Raw genomic sequence first — 18,423 nt, forward strand, 5'->3', positions numbered from 1 at the left:
CCATGCAAGTCTGTCTTTAAGATTTGAAAAAGAAATAGTATTCCCAAGAGCTACTGAAGGATTTTGTTAGATAGATATCACACCTGCAAGGAACACCAGATGGTCTCCTCTCCTATTTAAAGAAAAAAAGCATCACATAAGGCAGACAATAGAAAGGACATAAATCCTCATTGAAATATGGTTTCAAAATCATTCACATCAATAATCTTGCTCAAAGGGCTGGCGTGATAGCACAGCAGGTGGGGCATTTGCCTTGCACGTGGCCGACCCGGGTTCAATTTCCAGCATCCCATATGGTCTCCTGAGCCAGGAATAACCCCTGTGCATTGCCAGGTGTGACCCAAAAAGAAAAAAATAATAATAATCTTGCTCAAAAATAGTCAAGTGAACTACTCTATTAAAAGAGAGTGGCTAGATGGATCAAGAATGTTTCAGGCTGTCATAAGAAACCCACTTACAGAGTGGTCTGCAGCTATTTAATTCAAGATAAACACATTTTCAGAGTGAAATAATGGGAAACAGTCATGTGATGTAACATTCGACCAAAAAAAAAAAAAGTAGGATGGCAGTACTTGTATCAAACCAAATAGCGTCCAAACTAAAGAAAGTACTAATAGAAAGGAAGAGTTACTCCATATTGGTTAAAGTTTCAGTACGCCAAGAGGACAGAATATAGACTTTCGAGTTTGGAGGTAGAGGTCTGGGAAACAAATAGATTGACTGCAAGTAGCACAGGAACATAGGTGAAGGGTCTCACCACAAGGATGGTGCTAAGGGAGGTAACTGTCAAATAACAAATAATGGGGGGAGTGGCAGGAGGAAAGAAACATTAGACTTGGGGTGAAGTAAGGTTGGAGAGGGTCATGGGCACTTTGGTAACTGCATAAATACCAGAAACTTGAACACTAAATCCATTGTAATCTTATTACCAAAACTATAGTTAAAAATCTTTAAAATAATAATAATGATGATGACGATGATAAGCAAGAAAATCTTTAGTTTATTCCTTCAAAGTAGATTTGTTTGTCTTCATGTTAAGCATGAAAGCTATAGACATGAATTCACAATTTTAATGTGTAACTGACATATATAGGTAACTCCTTATTTAACATAATAGTGAAAGGATCTTAGAGAATTTTGTGATTACTATGGAACAGAGTAGAAATGATCATTCATATGAGAGTTTTCTCAACTCATTTGGCCAGCAGTTCCTTTTTCAGAAAAAAATGTACTCAGTGCCACTTAAAAGTGACCTTTAAGAAAATAAACAGAAAGGAGCCCCCAGTTTCACCCGACTATTCCTTCCCTCCCTGATTGACTCAGGGACTGCTCTATAATATGCCTATTAACCGACTTTCTAATAATTCAGAAATAGATTAATAGAATTCAGGGTTCCGGCCCACCACTAGTAAATAACAATGGAAGAACTAAAAAAAAAATCTAGATGCTTTAAATCCACTGTAATTTTTTTTATGTTTAGTTTTAGAGTCACACCCAGCAATGTGTGGGTTTGTTCTGGCTTTGTCCTCAGGGATCATTCCTGGTGGTACTCAGAGGATCATATGTGGTGCTGGGTACTAAATCCAGGTCAGCTTTATATGAATCTTACCCAATTTACTATTTATCCAGCCCAATCCACTATATTCTTAATTGACCATCTTCCTGTTATAGGCAGATATTTTTACCCAAACACCAGTTTTAAGATCAATCTAAAATATTATCTTTATGAGTAACATAAAATTAACAATATTCCTTCCTTTTTTGTATTTTGTTTATATTTTTAAAATTCTGAATTTTTATCTTTAAAATTTTCATAGTAAAATGAGAGTAGTTAGAACAGTTTTGCATAATGTCATATGTTCTACTAGTTAATAGATAAACTTAATATTTGTATTGTGGAGTTTTTGTTTACTTGCACTGAAAGCAGTCAACATTCACTCATAGAATATTATACCTTTCCAATGACGCTATGACTCAAGGAAATGGGAAGAAAAGATAATTGTGTCTGAGAGTAAAAGTTCTGCAAGCCTTCAAAAAAAGACAAGAGAGGACCAATGTCCCATCTATCTAGAAGACTATCTGATAGAGAAAGTGAACTTCTGTTATGTTAAGGCCTCTATTGAATTGAATGATTACTGCCCTCTTGAGGAGAGCAATTTATTATCTTTGCCAATTTAAATGTCATTGTATTAATTTCTTTTCATTTTAGGCACTGTGTTATACAATTCTGTAAATGTTAAGATCTGATGCACACAACCTTCCAACCCCACTCCCTCAACCAGAGTATTTGCTTCCTTCCACGACAGTCCCCCATCCCCCCTGCCACCATACCCCCACAGTCTCTCTGACATAGTAAGCTCAGTGCTGTAGACCAGTTCACAGATTGTGTTACTTTGGGACATTTGCTGTTCCCTTCCTGTGTTTCTTTATATCTCACATAATAGAGAGGTCATTCCATAAATGTTATCATACATAAACACTTTTGCATATGTATCCAGAATAATAACCAAATATCTAGGATGCTCTGTGACCCAGTCAAGTTGACACATAAAATGAATATTCACAGCTCAGTTCCTCATGCTTTGAACTGGGAGAAAGGATTCACTAATATCAAAAGATGGTTAAGATGACTGAAAGATTTCAATATTGCTTGGTGTTGAGAGATGATTTCCCAACATATAGCAAACACTTATGAAACAACTGCTCTCATTCTTATTACTATGCTAATATGCCCCAGCTTTTGTGAGGAGTACAGAATTGTTTTTGCTTCCATTATAAATTTATGCTGTTAAATTACATTGAATCTTCTTTTGTTTTTGGAAAACTGGTGAGAAGGGATGGAGATATAGTAGTGAGGTGTAAGCACTTGCCTTGCATTTGAGCAACCCCAGCTCAATACCTGGCACCACTATGGTCCACTGAACACCACCAGGAGTGATCCCCTGAGCCCAGAGATAAGAGTAATATCCTCTGAGTATGGTCCAATACCCCAAACCACGCACCAAAAATATCCAGTGAAAATAAGAACAAGACAAATTAATATGATCCATATTTAAATAGAGTTGCTCTTACTATTTATAACATATGCACTTTGTATCAAAGGTCTTCGAAACATCACATCAACAAAATATAAATCACTTCATCATATATTCCAACACTTTCAAGAACTTACAAAATCTGCAGTTGCTGCACTCAAATTTGACAAAAATCTTGCTAATGCAGATTGGAATATTGTTGAGAATGCAATTAAACTGCAAATGCCATATGTGGTAAGCAAGTAGTATCTATTGTTTATTGCTTTAAAGTAAATTTCACTGCTCCTAAATAAGTATAAATGTTATAAAGGTGAATTCACAATCTTACTACATGTAATTAAATTAAAAATTTATACTGGTAACTATTTTCTGTGACAAGAAAAGACCTTAAGAAATTTTGTGATTACTGTGAACAAAATAAATAACTCTTTTGTGTACATAGAAAGTATATTTGGGGGCCTGAAAGATAGTTCAAAAGGATGTGCATGTGTTTTGCATGCAGGGAGGCCTGGATTGATTTGTAAGGCATGATTTCTTGTTGCAAGGTACCAAGGGTCTCAACTAGTTCCCAGCAACTCTCAAATGCTGTCTGTGGCCTTTTGTCTAACTGCTGCATTAGTATCATCTGGAAAAGTGGGTTTAAAATATGCATTGATTCCCAGTCACTTCCCAGGAGATTTTGATGCAGCTGGACTGAGGGTGACATGAATAAGTATTTTTAATCCCACTATCCCACTAGTTCCCATGCAAAATAAAGGTTGAGGCCACTGCCTTAACCTGATCTTTTATATAAGGCATACGATCAAGTTCTCCCTTCTCCTGTTTATGACAGAAACCAGAACTTACTATATTGTTACCTGTAGAGCGGTGGCCTTGTATAGCACCTAGCATGTGTCTGATCAACTATGATTCCCAGTTCCACCCTGGTCCCCTGAGCAGAGCGAGGCACAGGCCTGGAGGCAGAGGTCCACAGCACTATTGTGACAAGCACCAGTTCAATTTCAGGCCCTTGAGTTGAACTGTGGGCCATCTCAACTGAGAATCAGCAGTGGGCCCCCCTGAAACCTTCTGAGCACTGCTTAGAAAGCCCCTTCCCTACAGAATTAATCTGAGATTAGAATGAAGGGTATATAGCAAGGGATCAAAGGATTAAATTATATCAGGGGCTTAGATTCCAGAGTTGAAAAGTTATATACGCATATGAGAATGGGCATTTTATCATATTGGATTAAATGGATTTAGTTTTCTTCTTTACAGATCAAAATCAGGCTGGAGTGATAACACAGTGGGTATGGCATTTGCCTTGTACGTGGCCGACCCGGGTTCAATTCCTCCATCCCTCTTGGAGAGCCCAGCAAGCTACCAAGAGTATCCTGCTTGCACAGCAGAGCCTGGCAAGCTACTCGTGGCGTATTTGACATGCCAAAAACAGTAACAACAAGTCTCACAATGGAGATGTTACTGGTGCCCGATTGAGCAAATTAATGAGCAATGGGCTGACAGTCATATAGTGATACAGATCAAAATCATATAGTAATCACAAATTGTTTCTTGATTTATTTTCTGATCATTGTATTGGCCATTTCTGAAGTTTTGTTGGCATAAGCAATATAAACTAATTTTCTTTTGCCTAAAAGGGCAGGTTGGGATTGGGAGGAAAACTGGGATATTTGTGGAAGGAAGGTCACACCAGTCTTGTTGGAACACTAAATTGAAATGACTGTATAATGAACAACTTCGTAAATTACGGTGGATTTTTTTGAGATTTTTTTACATTTTATTTTCATAAGGTAGTTCACAGTAGTTCATTACAGATAATATTCAAGCACCCACCTAACCAGCGAGCATCTTTCCACCACAATAAGAGGGAAGTGTGTGAAGGTTGTTGTATTTCATTCTGGGGCCATTTAAGCCTGTATAGAAGAGAATACAAACAAGTATGTTAAAACCAAACACATGTGTGCTGCTTTAGGTGCATCAGTGGGCTAAAGTATAAGAGGTCACGTGGCCCCAAATGCGGCCATGCGCCCCAGGAAATACTGCATTGCTCTATTCTGGGAGCTTTTTTTTATAGTCTCTGGATTGTGGCCGCTGATGAGATTACATGGCACAGGGGGCAGCTTGTGGGTGTGACTGTCAAGCTACTAAAAAACTGGGTATCTGGGTGGAGGAGGCCCAGTCCCGATCCCAGAAAGCTTGGAGATCTCAGCCATGAGTCCCTCATACCTGTGTTCCTCTGTCTGTTCCCTCATGAGAGAGGCTCATCCAAGCATGTGGAGAGTGGCCTTGAGCATGGCTGCAGCTGGGTTCTGGAGGTTTTCAATTGCCTGGGCTCTGCATGGGGCGGAAAGGGAAACTCAACCCGCCCCCTCAGAGGGGCCCTGATGAAGATAGCCTGGGGCGGGGACAGGAGATTCTGCCAATTGTGGTGTTTTTAATTTCAATTATTATTTTTTTAATTTTAAAGAAAAATCTATTTTCTTTAAACCAGCTTTACTTATCTGTAGGATAACATTGGTTTGCCCTTCCTCTCTGGCTGCTGGGAGCTTGTGTTTGTTGATTACCCCCCAATCTGTCAATTACCTTTTTCTCCTGATCAGACTCTGGCTTGTAAATATTGTCTTTTTCTTCTCCTTACTGTCCTTTGCATCGTTAGCTATTTCAAAGCAATTACTTTTTGTATGGATACAGGAAGACAGTTAAAAAGACAAGCCAATGGCTTGGTTGTTGATTGACTCCAGATAATATTACCTTCTGGACATCTGCTCTCTCCACTTAAGCCTCAGTTGCCCTGATTTCGTAGATCCCCAGAAGCAGGGTTCCGATGAGAGACTGGATGGACCCAGGGCAAGTGGTGAGCTATGAGCTACCCTGGCATCGAAATGGACCTGGCCAAAGTGCCCTAATGCTTAACTATAAGTTAAGAGCTTGGTCATCGACAAATTCTGTCATGATCCAAAAATCAATAACTAGATTTGGACCCTGCTGGGGTAAGGAATGATTAATCTGGCCTGAGTACTGTCGTCTGAGTCTGTGGTGAAATGTCCCCAGGAGAGTCACCCTTTGTGCCTAACCATGTCTATTACTGTGTCCATACAGAATGGTAAATATTAGGAAGTAGAATTAAAGATGTTAATCAAGTTTCTGGTATAAGGAAAGGAGAAACACACCTTCGCGGCTGCTTTGGCCTAGTGGACTACAGGTGTTCGGGAAGACTGGAAGAACATTTGATTGTGCTTCCCATGGGGAGGCGTGATAAGAGAGAAGAAAAAGAGTGGCTGCAGGGAGAGATGGGGAGAAGAGAGATGGTTACAGAGACACAGAGAGAGATGGTGACAAAGGATTTGAGTGAGACAGAGACAGAAGAGGACAGAAGGTTGCAGGAGACACAGAGTTAGAGGAGAAAGTTGTGAGTTAAAGAGAAGGTTGAGAGCTGAGAGTAAGAGTGGCTGGGGAGATTGGAGAGGAGTCACAGAGAGAGTCGTAGAGTGAGTTAGAGAGAGGGTTGGAGAGAGCTGGCAGAGATGAGAGATTGAATGAATGACAATAATCAGCAACCAACTTGACCCTCGTTCTTCCTTCATCTATCCAAGGCAACAGCCTGCCCAAGTGGGGAAGCAAGCAGCTCAAGAGCACCAAACGCAGGTGGCAATTTGGGGAATTTCACACTTATCTATAAAATTAGCTTGCCTATATTCAAAAATCTAACACCATATTTACCTTACTACAGTTTATCTGAAAATGGGTAAGACAAGACAACAAGTTTTAACTGCAGCAGAATCATAGTATGGTTAGTGAAAACACAGATTGCTCATACATACAGCAGAGTTTTTAATCCATATAATTTGGGGTAGTAGGGGTGCATTGTTAGAAAAACTGGGTATTTCTAACAATACCGGTCCTGCTTACTGCTGTACTGCCGGCTCCCCAACTTACAGAAGTCATGTAAAGCAAAGACATAGTATAACCCCTTTTCCACTTAAAACTGGCAATTATTATACCTTTCATCTATATAGCTGAACAAATTATGAGAAAATTCATTGAATATTTTTTAATATATAGTAGATTTTCTATAGTTTCTGAATCAAAATAGTATATAAATGACTTGCGATTTCTACTAGGCAATATATTATTTTTCATGTACCTTCTGTGTTTTTGTTTTTGTTTTATTTTTGTTACTTAGGTTACCCAAGAAGAACCAGATCATCAAAAGATTAGATGTTCAAAATGTAATAAGGAAATAGATCAAAATTTGGACATTGAAGAAATGAAACTGGCTGACAAGCGTCTACTTTCAACACAAATAGTACCTTTTTATACCTTTTTGTTTTGTAAAGTTGAAATAACATTGGCTTACAACACTGAACATTTTGGATGTTTGGGCAGGGTTGTTTGTTTTTGTTTTAGGGGTTACACAGAGGAATGTTCAAAGAAATTTGTGGTTCCAGGAATCAAACCAAGATCAACTGCAAATATCAGGGACCTAGCCCCTGTAGTATTTCTCTGACCCTGTAACACTAAGCTTTATTGTACCATTTCACCCTCTTTCTAGTGTATTTTTGCATAATACCCATACCAAAGACCAAAATACCCATCACCAACCATGCAACACCCTCGATACCTTCCCCTCTATCCTTCAGATCATCTCTTCTCAGGTCAGAATGCAAGGGTTTTGTGTGATTTGGTTTGTTCCCTTATTTTGTTTCATTTCCCACATGTGAATGAGATCATCCAGTATTTATCTTCCTTCTCACTTATTTTGAATAACATAATCCTTTTTAATTCTATCTATGTTGATTCAAACGGCAAGATTTCATTTTTTGCTATAGCTGAGCAGTATTCCATTGTGAGTATAACACAGCCAGTCATCTATCATTAGATACTTATGTTGTTTTCATTTCTTGGTTATTTTATTTTTTTAATTAAATGTTGATTAGAAACACCATGTTTTACAAAGTTGTTCGTTATACAGTTGTTTCATGCAGTTAGTGTTCCAGCACCACAAGTGTGACTTCCCCTCCCCTATTATCCCGTTTCTCTCCAATCCCAACCTAACAAATTTAATTTATATTACCTATTCCAAAATACTTTACGAAATGGTAAAGAGAATGATCAGAAAATAAATCAGTAAGAGTCAATTTGTGGTTGCTGTATGATTTTTGACCTATGTAAAAAAGAAAATTAAAACCATTTAATGCAATATAATAAAATGCCCATTCTCATGTACATATATAAGTATTCAACTCAAATCCAATGTATATTGCATTAAATTGTATTTTATACTTGGATCTCATCATAGTGATAACCATGTCTCACCTGTCATTAATAAAACTTTTAAAGAATGTTAATATATTGTGGCATTTACATGAAAATGGGTAAGGCCTACATATGTAAATTTTTCCTCTACACTTTATATAAACATTGTGGTTTTCAAAGTTGTTCATGATGATTTGTTATAGGTATTCAATATTCCAACACCAATCCCACCACCATTACACCTTCCCTCTACTACCATTGTCTCCAATTTTCCCAACCACCCTTTTAGCCTGTCCTCATAGAAAGACCTAAATAACTTATTTAATATTGCTTGTTATCAATAATTTGCTAACAGAATAATCAAAATATGTTTTTTGGAAGAAAATTAGTCTAAATTGTTTTATCTCACCATGGAGACATTAAGTCCTTGTATGAGATATTACTGGATCTCATATTACTGGTTTGGAGCCATAGTACAGCAGGTAGGGCATTTTCCTTGCATGTGGCCGACCTGGGTTTGATTCCTCCATCCCTCTCAGAGAGCCTGGCAAGCTACTGAGAGTATCCTGCCTACACGGCAGAGCCTGGAAAGCTACCTGTGGTGTAACGATATGCCCAAAACAGTAACAATAAGTCTCACAATGGAGACATTACTGGTGCCCGCTTGAACAAATCAATAAACAATGGGATGACAGTGCTACAGTGCTATGAGATATTACTAAGATATTGCAGGTTACTCGTTCTTTGTTTATGTTTTGTTAATCGAGATTGGTTGCCTTCTAACTTAATCCCATTTAATCTAGTGTGCTATTACTGGTTTATTAATGCTGTAGAGTTTGAGATGTTGTGCAGCCATGAGTTATGTAACTCCAGCAGTTATATAACTTTTAATAGGGTGGAACAGCTGGAGTTAAATTTTTAACTGGGTGGAAGCTTTGGGATGTAGATGTGACTGTCAGTACTTCCAGAAGTACAGGGATGTGGTGGGAGGTAACTCATCCCAACTCCAAGAAAACCTGGAGATTTCAGTAACAAAATCTGAATTTTCAGCAGGTTAATTTCTCAGTGATGTTCCTCCCAAAACAATGGAATCTGACCATGGTATGGTGGCAATTTTTGGTGTGTGGTAGTAAGCTACTACTGGAGCTCTGTTTTGGTGGGCACTGGGTGACTCACCCCCTCCTGGGTGCCCTAGATGTCTCAGTCAAGCACAGTAAAAAAAAATTCTTTCTTGGTTATTTTAAATAGTACTAACTGAATATAAGAGTGTGTTTATATACATATATACACATAAATATACATACACGCATATACATATGTGCGCTTAAGAGTTTTCAGTTTTGAAAACTGCCTGAGAGTGTAGTTGCTGGATTATATGGTAAATCTTTTTTTTTTTCTTTTTGGGTCACACGTGGCGATGTTCAGGGGTTGCTCCTGGCTCTTCACTCAGGAATTACTCCTGGCCATGCTGGGGTAGCTGGCGGGGTGGGGGGGAGGGGTAGAGACCATATGGGATGCTGGGGATTGAGCCTGGGTTGGCTTCGTGCAAGGCAAATGCCCTACCCACTGTACTATCACTCCGGCCCTATGGTAAATCTTATTTTATTACTTTTTCCCACTTTATTTAAACACCCTGGATTACAAAATTGATCATGATGAGTTGTTATGGGTATTCACTATTCCAAAACCATCCCACCACCACTGTCATCTTTCTTCAATCATTGTCTCCATTTTCCTAACCACTCACCAAGCCTGCCCCCATAGCAGACCCAAAACAATTTATTCTATATTGCTTGTTACCCCTAAATGGCTAAAGAAATGTTCAAAAAATACTTCAGTAAAAGAAAATCTGTGAAAATTGTTGTAACTCACCATGGGGACATGCAGTTCTTGTCTGAGGGTGTTGTTAGTTAAGCCTTATGTGTTAATGTTTTGTTAGTTAAAATTAGTTCACCTCTAATGAAGAAGAGTGGAGAGAAGAAGAAGGGGCTAATAAAGAAGGGGCTGGAGAGATAGCACAGCGGGTAGGGCGTTTGCCTTGCATGCGACCAACATGGGTTCAAATCCCAGTATCCCATATGGTCCCCTGAGCACGGCCAGGGGTAATTCCTGAGGCAGAGCCAGGAGTAACCCCTGTGCATTGCCAGGTATGACCCCAAAAAAGAAAATTAGTTCACTTCTATGTTGCATTCCCATTCAATCTGGTGTGCTACTAGTATTGTAGAGTTTGGAGATGCATCTGCACACTCTATAAAAGCCAGGATATTGAATTGGGCAGTATGCTTATATTGCAGAGGCAGTGGGATATGGGTGTGGCTGCCCAGGCTTCGGAAATACAGGGAGGTGGGGTGGTCGTCTACCTTAACTTCACCAAGGTCTAGAGTTTTCAACCAGAAAACCCTTTGTACCTAAAAGTTTTGGCAGGTTGGCATCTCTTTGGAGTTCAGTCACGGGATAGTGGAGTATGTGAGTGTGGCATGTGGGGCTTTGGCAGGACAGACACTTGGTCCACCCTGATCCTGAGATCACTCCAGAGGGTCCAGCTGAGGCTGGTAAATTGAGAAAATTTGAAGTTACTTGATCTCTTTCAAGATTTAAGTATCTATTTTTATTATTTTGAGAAATCTCTCTGCTATCCTCCATAGAGTCTGTGGCAGTTTACATTTCCACTAACAGTATAAAAGGTTCATTTTTTTACTCTATATTCTTGCCAGTACTCTTTTTAATCTATGATAACCTCAAAAATGGTGGTTAATATCTGATTGTAGTTTGAATTTGCATTTCCTTGATAAAAAGTGTAGTTTCACGTATGTATATTGGCCATTTGCATGTCTTCCTTGAAGAAGTGACTATTCAGCTTAGTTCTTCAAAGCACTTTTAAAAGAACTATTTGGTATTTTTCATTGTTTTTTGTGTCCTTGGATATTATTCCCTTGTTGCATGTATGATATGTTATTTTTTTTTCTCCTACTCATTAAAAAATCCTCTATTTAACAGTATCGTTTGGGTTTGTTTGGTTGAGGTTGGTTTGGGGGTTGCTTATTTGTGGCTATGCTTTCAGAGGTCTTCAGGGTATATACTGGCTCTCCAGGGGTTGGTTTTCTTGCTAACAGTTATGCAGAGGTTAGTAGGTGATAGGCATTCTGCCTGTCAAGGAAGAACACCTCTGATTGCTGTTTCTCTGTCTTAGGCTACTTAGATTACTTCTTAGGAGGGGTAGTGATTAGAGCTGGAATTTGCCTACAAGGTCTACTATTATAGGTGACAGATTTCAATGTGTTGCTCTCTTCAAGGTGGTAGGAGGTGATGAAAGACTGCTTCCTGGCAGCAGACCTCAGTGTACTGCCTAAAGTTTGCTGCTTCATAAGCCAGTACTACATGAACAATGTCTGGGATTTCTTTGCATACAGATTAATTTTTATTCATATTGGTGTTATTACTTTGAGTCTAAAACAAGTAAATCAATCTGCTCATGGATTTCTTTAGCAAGGGCTGTTTCTTAGCTTCTACTTAGTCTTCAGTGTGTCCTCCCCTCTCACCCTAAATCTAGTAATTCCAGAATCTTAAATTTCTTTGCTTTACTGGATTCAGATTAGGGTGCTAGATGTTTGTTTCAACCCTAAAGCCTCAGGGAAACGTTCGGCACCTTAATGATCTCTTCTCAACTGCTTCTCATGGCCCCTGCAGTGCATTTTTTCTTGACAATACTGTTTCTTTGTTTCTTCTATAGACTTCATTTCTAATAACTTCCCAGGTCAAGATCTTGACTATAACGAAACTCATCCTTTTAAAACATTCCATGTTGGGAATAGTCATGCATTTTTTTCATATAATATTGAGAGCTGTCTACTTCCTCAGTCTAACTCAAGAAAGAGATAGTCTGAAGAAAATGATTATTCTTTCTTTGACATTATTGTGGCAGACACATTGAGTTTCAAAGTTCAGCATTTCTAAGAACTCAAATAACTTCTTTTTATTTTGAGCAATCTAATTTTGTGCTTTCCTCCACCAGAATTGTGATGTCTTTGAGTCACGTAGAGATTTTTCACTTATTTCAGGAAAATAAGATAATCAAGATCTAATTCTCGAAGCTAATCCCTGAGTTTCCATTTAAGCTGTTGCTTTCATTACTAAAATGATGAAACTCAACATGCACTATTTTAGTCTTTAGTCTCCCTACCATTAAAAGAGGAACTTGTGCTAACAGAAGGACAGAAGGACCTGTTTGAGACTGGAGAAAGATGACAGCGAGCAGGGCACTTGCCTTGCACATGGTGGACCGGGGTTTCATCCCTGCCACCCCAAATATTCTTTAGAGTCTGTCAAGAGTGATACTGAAGTGCAGAGTCAGACGTAAGCCCTGAATGCAACTGGGTGTGACCCAAAAGCAAAGAGAGAGAGAGAATGAACTCCTAGATTCTACACTCTTCCTCTTAATAATTTTTGAAGTATATGCTCCAAATATTCCCCCCCACACACATTTATACTATTAAGTAAAAGTAAATTGTGTCGTCACTGCTCCATTTTCTAGAACTTCATCTCAGCTCCTTTTTTTCTGTTTTCTTTTCAGTCTGTTTTCCTTCTAGACATATGTTCATGTTAAGCTTGTTTGTTCATTGAGTTTATGCAATTACTATTATCTCAACAGTAATATTAATTGATCTATTAGAATTCAGGACTTTTAGGACTTTTATTTAAATCTCCACAAGTTATAAATAATTGCCATAAAATCTTCTCCACTGATATATCAAAAGAACAACAACATGGCGATATAATCTCCTATAAGAAATAGTGGAGTTATGAAGGTAGAGAGTTTAAATTTAGAGAGAAGTGATCTCAGAGAACTTCCTGATTCTCTGAGTTTCAGTTTTCCCATATGTAAAACACACGTCAGAATACCTTCCTTATAACATTATCATAAAAATTAAGCTTTAAATCAGTTAATTCTGGAGAACTCAATAATTGGCAGTTATCTCGAAAAGCAATTGTTCTCTCTATTTTCACTTTGACATGAGTGATTATTTATGAATTAACCTTCATTTCCTGTGTCTTTGGCATGTCTGTTACAAAGATTCCAGGAATGATATTACTTTTAACTTATTTTCCACACACTCTATTATTTAATTTTTTGGTATTTAATATCCAGTGCTACGTGGGGATTATTCTAGGCACAGAGTTCTCATATATCACACCCACAGATCTACCACCTAGATCACACACACTCTGGGACTATTCAGTGTGGAGATCGAACTCTGAGTTCCCAAAAACAAAGTATGAATTCTAGCTCTTTGTCATATCTCTCCAATCCATTTAATTTTGATAATTAGTTTTGAGATACTAAAGGTACTTTATGTCATTTTATCTTGTAAATATTCTAATAAAATTTAAGGCAAAGAATGTTTTTCTGTTTAATTCCTGTCATTATAAACCAGTCATCTTTTGATCCCTCTTCCTCATATATTTTTCTGTTTCTTCTTAGTTTCCCTTAAAACAAGCCTGTTTTAATATCTATAAATGATGTGCAGGCAGAATGTCTTCTATAAAATGGAGGCCTCTGTTATATTAATACATTTCCAATTTATGGAGTTGATCTATGCAGTGACTCAGCAATATCTTATACAAGGGCAGAGACAGTATCAGATATGGCTTCTCCAGAATCAAAAATGGTGCCTGGAGCAGGCCGTGCTATTAATATATGGACTGAATAGATACACTCTGCAATAGTAGCAGTTTATTTAATGCTTATTATAAATGAAAGATGAGAGTTATTTTGAGAAGCTGTTTGGGAAAGCGGAATTACATAGAGGTGTAAACTTGGGTCATGGAACAGTAGGCTCTTTAATATTCTAATAAGCATTGGAAACTTTGATTTTTGTTCAAGGTCATGCCCAACAATGCTCAGAGCTTACTCCTGGCTCTGTGCTTAAGAATCAGTCATAGTGAGGCTTGTGAATCATATGTGGTGCCAGGGCTTGAAGCTGAGTCATCTGATTGCAAGGCAAATGCCCTATTCACTACTGTGCTATCTCTCTAGCAAGCATTGTAAACTTACATGCATCATTCTTATAAAAGAATAATTCAATTGGGGCTGGAGCAATAGCACAGCGGGTAGGGCGTTTGTCTTGCATGCGGTCGACCCGGGTTCGATTCCCAGCATCCCATATGGTCCCCTGAGCACCGCCAGGGGTGGTTCCTGAGTGCAGAGCCAGGAGTAACCCCTGTGCATCGCCAGGTGTGACCCCCCAAAAAAAAGCAAAAAAAAAAGAATAATTCAATTATTCTCTCTCAAAAGTTTTATTTGGAATACAACTCAAAATAGTTTCCATAATTAATTTTCAGTCACAGAATTCCAATTATTTTTGAAAACATCATTATCAGTTATCAATTAGGATTCCAGGTTGTTTATAACTTAAAGCTCAGAGCAACTTTCTAAATGATCTCATGTTCTGGACCACATGGAACGGTACCTTTTTCAAAAGATTCCAGGTTATTTAGGAATTTTTACTTCTTTCTCACAGATTATTTTCCCACAAAGGGGATAAAATAATAAAACGTTGTAGTTCTTCAGTGGGTATGGCATTTGCCTTGCACGCGGCCAACCCTGGTTCTATTCCCAGCATCCCATCTGGTCCCCCAGCACCACCAGGAGTAATTCCTGAGTGCAGAGCCAGGAGGAACCCCTGTGCGTAGCTGGGTGTGGCCCGAAAAGCAAAAACAAAAACAAAAAGTTGTGGTTCTTCATGCTACATAATGATCTGTCTCAACATTTCCTTTAGGCAAGCTACCAGAGACAATACAGGTCTGAGATTCTTTCCCAGAGTGCTGTGCAGGTGCTACTAGGTACAGCGAAAAGCTTTATAGAGAAGAGGGAAGAGTAAGTATATTATCAAGTGAATGCTTCCATTCATTCTAAACCACTGCATTTGGGAAATTATGCATGTAGCTTTACCTTATTAATGACTGCATGGATTACTAATTGGTTAATTGGATTATTTAATAGCATATGTGCAAGTGACTGCCTGCTCTACACCCCACACTAAAGGTGATCCCCTACTTTCACTTTCCCAAACTCACTCACTCTTAAATAAGGGGCCTTCTGACTGAAATACTTTCCTCTTTCATCTCCCCCATCTTCCCACCCATAGCCCTCTCTATAATACTAGTCTAAGCTGTGATAAGCAGCTTTTTATAAAAACAATTAGAAAGGCTCGCGAATTCCATCCCCCATGAACACCTTCGCAATGGACAGCCTTTATAAATACTCACAATACACTCAAAGACTTTTAAAAATAAGTTTCTGTAATAAGGAGTATATTTCGCATTAATAAACATCTCAATATGGGGCTGGAGTGATAGCACAGTGGGTAGGGCATTTGCCTTGCATGCAACCAACCCAGGTTCGAATCCCAGCATCCCATATGGTCCCCTGAGCACCACCAGGAGTAATTCCTGAGTACAGAGCCAGGAGTAACCCTTGTGCATCACCAGGTGTGACCCAAAAAGCAAATTAAAAAAAAATAAATAAAAGTCTCAATACTAAGCAATAGTCTCAGGCCTAACCCATGGAGGATGAAGGAAATATGAAAGGGATGAGTTTAAACTGAGGGTTTTTCTTTGGGATCTCAATTTTATTCCATTGGTCTAATAGTCTAAAATGCAAGTACCACACTGTTTTGATTAATATAACTTTGTTGTACAGTTTGTTGTCAGGTAATATTATGACAGGTACGGTGTTTTGGGTTTTGTGGTTTTATGTTTAGGGGCCACCTCCATCTGTGCTCACAGATTACTCCTTCTTCTGTACTCAGAGATCACTCCTGAGTGTCTATCTGGGGTGCCAGGAATCAAACCCAGGTTGGTCGCATAAGAGGCAAGCGCCCTACTTATTGCATCATCTCTCCTGCCCTACGGGAACAGTTTAGAGTGAAAAATTCTGTGGGATAAGTATGATGATTATTTTCATTTTGCAAGTAAGAAAAGTGACACATGAACTAATTTACTTAAACTCATTTGACTAAGAAATTACAGAGCTAAAATTCAAAACTAAATTTCCTCATAATAAATAGAGATTTAGGAGTTTAAAAACAGTAATTTGAGCTGTATTATTGCACCATACTCATTATCATCACATACTTATTGTATTGCAATTTTTTTTTGATTCATGAAAACTTGTAAAATGATCAGAATTGACCATAGAGGGGAAAATAATCCCTGAGTATGGTTTTTAAATCACTCAATAGTAGATTAAATGTCCTTTTTGACATTCTATATTTGCCAGCTCATTTATTAACTACTTAGCAACATTTGCTATTCCTTACTGTAATTGTTAACTGCATATTTTTCTCTGTTGGCCTGTGGGATACTTGAAGCAGATGCAAGTATTTATCTATGGTTTATCTCAGAACTCAAAAACATAATATGGGTTCAGTATTTTAATTAAAAATGAATCAAGTCATTTAAACATTCGAATTTTCCCTGCAATTATATTTTTATATAAAATCAAAGAGATTGAATTGACTTCATTCTCTTCCATTACTCTAGTATACTAGAAAATTTGCCCAAATTTTAAAGTGACAATATTATAACAGACAAGATGCTTCTTTAGTTCAAATTTATCACTAAGCCCCATGAGTTAGTACCCCAAAGTTAAGGACAAATTTCTATCTACTTTCTAATAAGGTTAATGAAGATATTTAGTTAGAAATAAGTAAATTCCTTGAAAAACTGAGAGAGTGAGCAAGATCAAATCACAGCACATAAATGCCAATTGTCTCAATATAAAAGCTAGTAGAAACATACAGCTTGAGACAAGTGCCACAAAAATGGCTTGTAAAGACTTATCCAAGTGATCATTTTAACACTTTTTCTCCAACAACTATTTTCTAATAAATTTTCTATTTTTCCAAAAGATAGCCAAAAAGATAAGAGGAACTGGGCTTTATGTTTCATATGTACTTTCTCATATGTGGGCTACCATAGGTAATTCTACCTTCATTTGACAGAGCAAAGATATTAGTGAGATAATTTGTTCATTGGCGTTATATATCAATAGTTAATCCAACATGAAAATTCAGATGTGTTTGAATTTATATATTTAAAATATGGTGTGCTGACTCTTCCTAAAACTTGAATGTTCTATTATTTTAAAACATCAATCTCTATTTTTTAAAAAAATATGATTTAATAAATGAGTCCACAGTCTAATTTCATAGTTATATATCTACTTGAAAATTTTATTTTTCATTTTGGAGGCACACTTTGAGTTTGTCAGGTATTATTCCAGATTCTATGCTCAGGGATTACTCCTGGTGGATCTTGAAGGACTATATTCAGTGCTGGTTTTTCAAACCAAGGTGGCTGTGTTGAAGGCAAGCTCCTTAACCCCTGTACTACCTCACTATATTTATGATTTCATACAGGGACCTATACCCATGAATGTTTTGTATTCCTAGTCATCACGAGGTAGTCTTCAATTTTTCCCATGTGTATTAAAATTATAGTTTAAGACAAGTTGTATTAAACTTACCTCAAAATTTTAAAACATATCAAAAGATCTCTTATTTTTTTTTTAGGCATATGAGTCTTGAGACAATAAAAACCCACTCCCTCAGTTATAGACTTTTTACTTTTATTAGAAAATCGTTGCTCGAGTGGGTATATAATACTAAAAAGGAAAAAGGAATCCCATCCAGGTCAGTACCTCAATAGAAAAGGTATATTCCATTGATATCACATTGAAATTGAAATTTCCTATTTATATGTTTTAAAATTTATATTCTGATTACTTTGCACAATATTCAGCTAGTACACAACTACATTATTTTTATATATAGAATAGTTTCTTATAGAAAAGTTAGTATAGCGCTTCCATTATTGAAATGAATTTCATATTATGTATTTAAACATAATGAGGCTTCCAGTGTTAGTAACAAAATCAAATTCCACACTTTTTCCCAGTAAACCAAGTCTCCATTAAGCGGTTACTTCCCATTTCTCATTTCCATCTCCTGAATATCACTAATCTACTTTCTATCTTACGTATTCTCAATGTTTCATCTGCTTTGTAGTGTAAATTGATTATTTATTTTTATAGCTGAAAAATAGTCAACTGTATGGAAATCACAGATGGTGC

The 18,423-nt window shown here is 37.5% G+C and overlaps 1 protein-coding gene across 1 annotated transcript in view; it reads left to right on the plus strand.

Moving 5' to 3' along the window:
• The window catches only part of SLC9C1 (solute carrier family 9 member C1), a 108,707-nt gene that overhangs the window by 58,276 nt on the left and 32,008 nt on the right, over window positions 1-18,423 (plus strand). Inside the window, exons 14-17 of the mRNA XM_055124511.1 lie at window positions 3,103-3,269; window positions 7,219-7,341; window positions 15,068-15,165; window positions 17,864-17,983. Of these exons, the coding sequence (XP_054980486.1) occupies window positions 3,103-3,269; window positions 7,219-7,341; window positions 15,068-15,165; window positions 17,864-17,983 (508 nt within the window). The remainder of the gene's footprint in view (window positions 1-3,102; window positions 3,270-7,218; window positions 7,342-15,067; window positions 15,166-17,863; window positions 17,984-18,423) is intronic.

This window comes from Sorex araneus, chromosome 2 (assembly GCF_027595985.1).
Source record: "Sorex araneus isolate mSorAra2 chromosome 2, mSorAra2.pri, whole genome shotgun sequence".
Classification (NCBI taxonomy): Eukaryota; Metazoa; Chordata; class Mammalia; order Eulipotyphla; family Soricidae; genus Sorex; species Sorex araneus.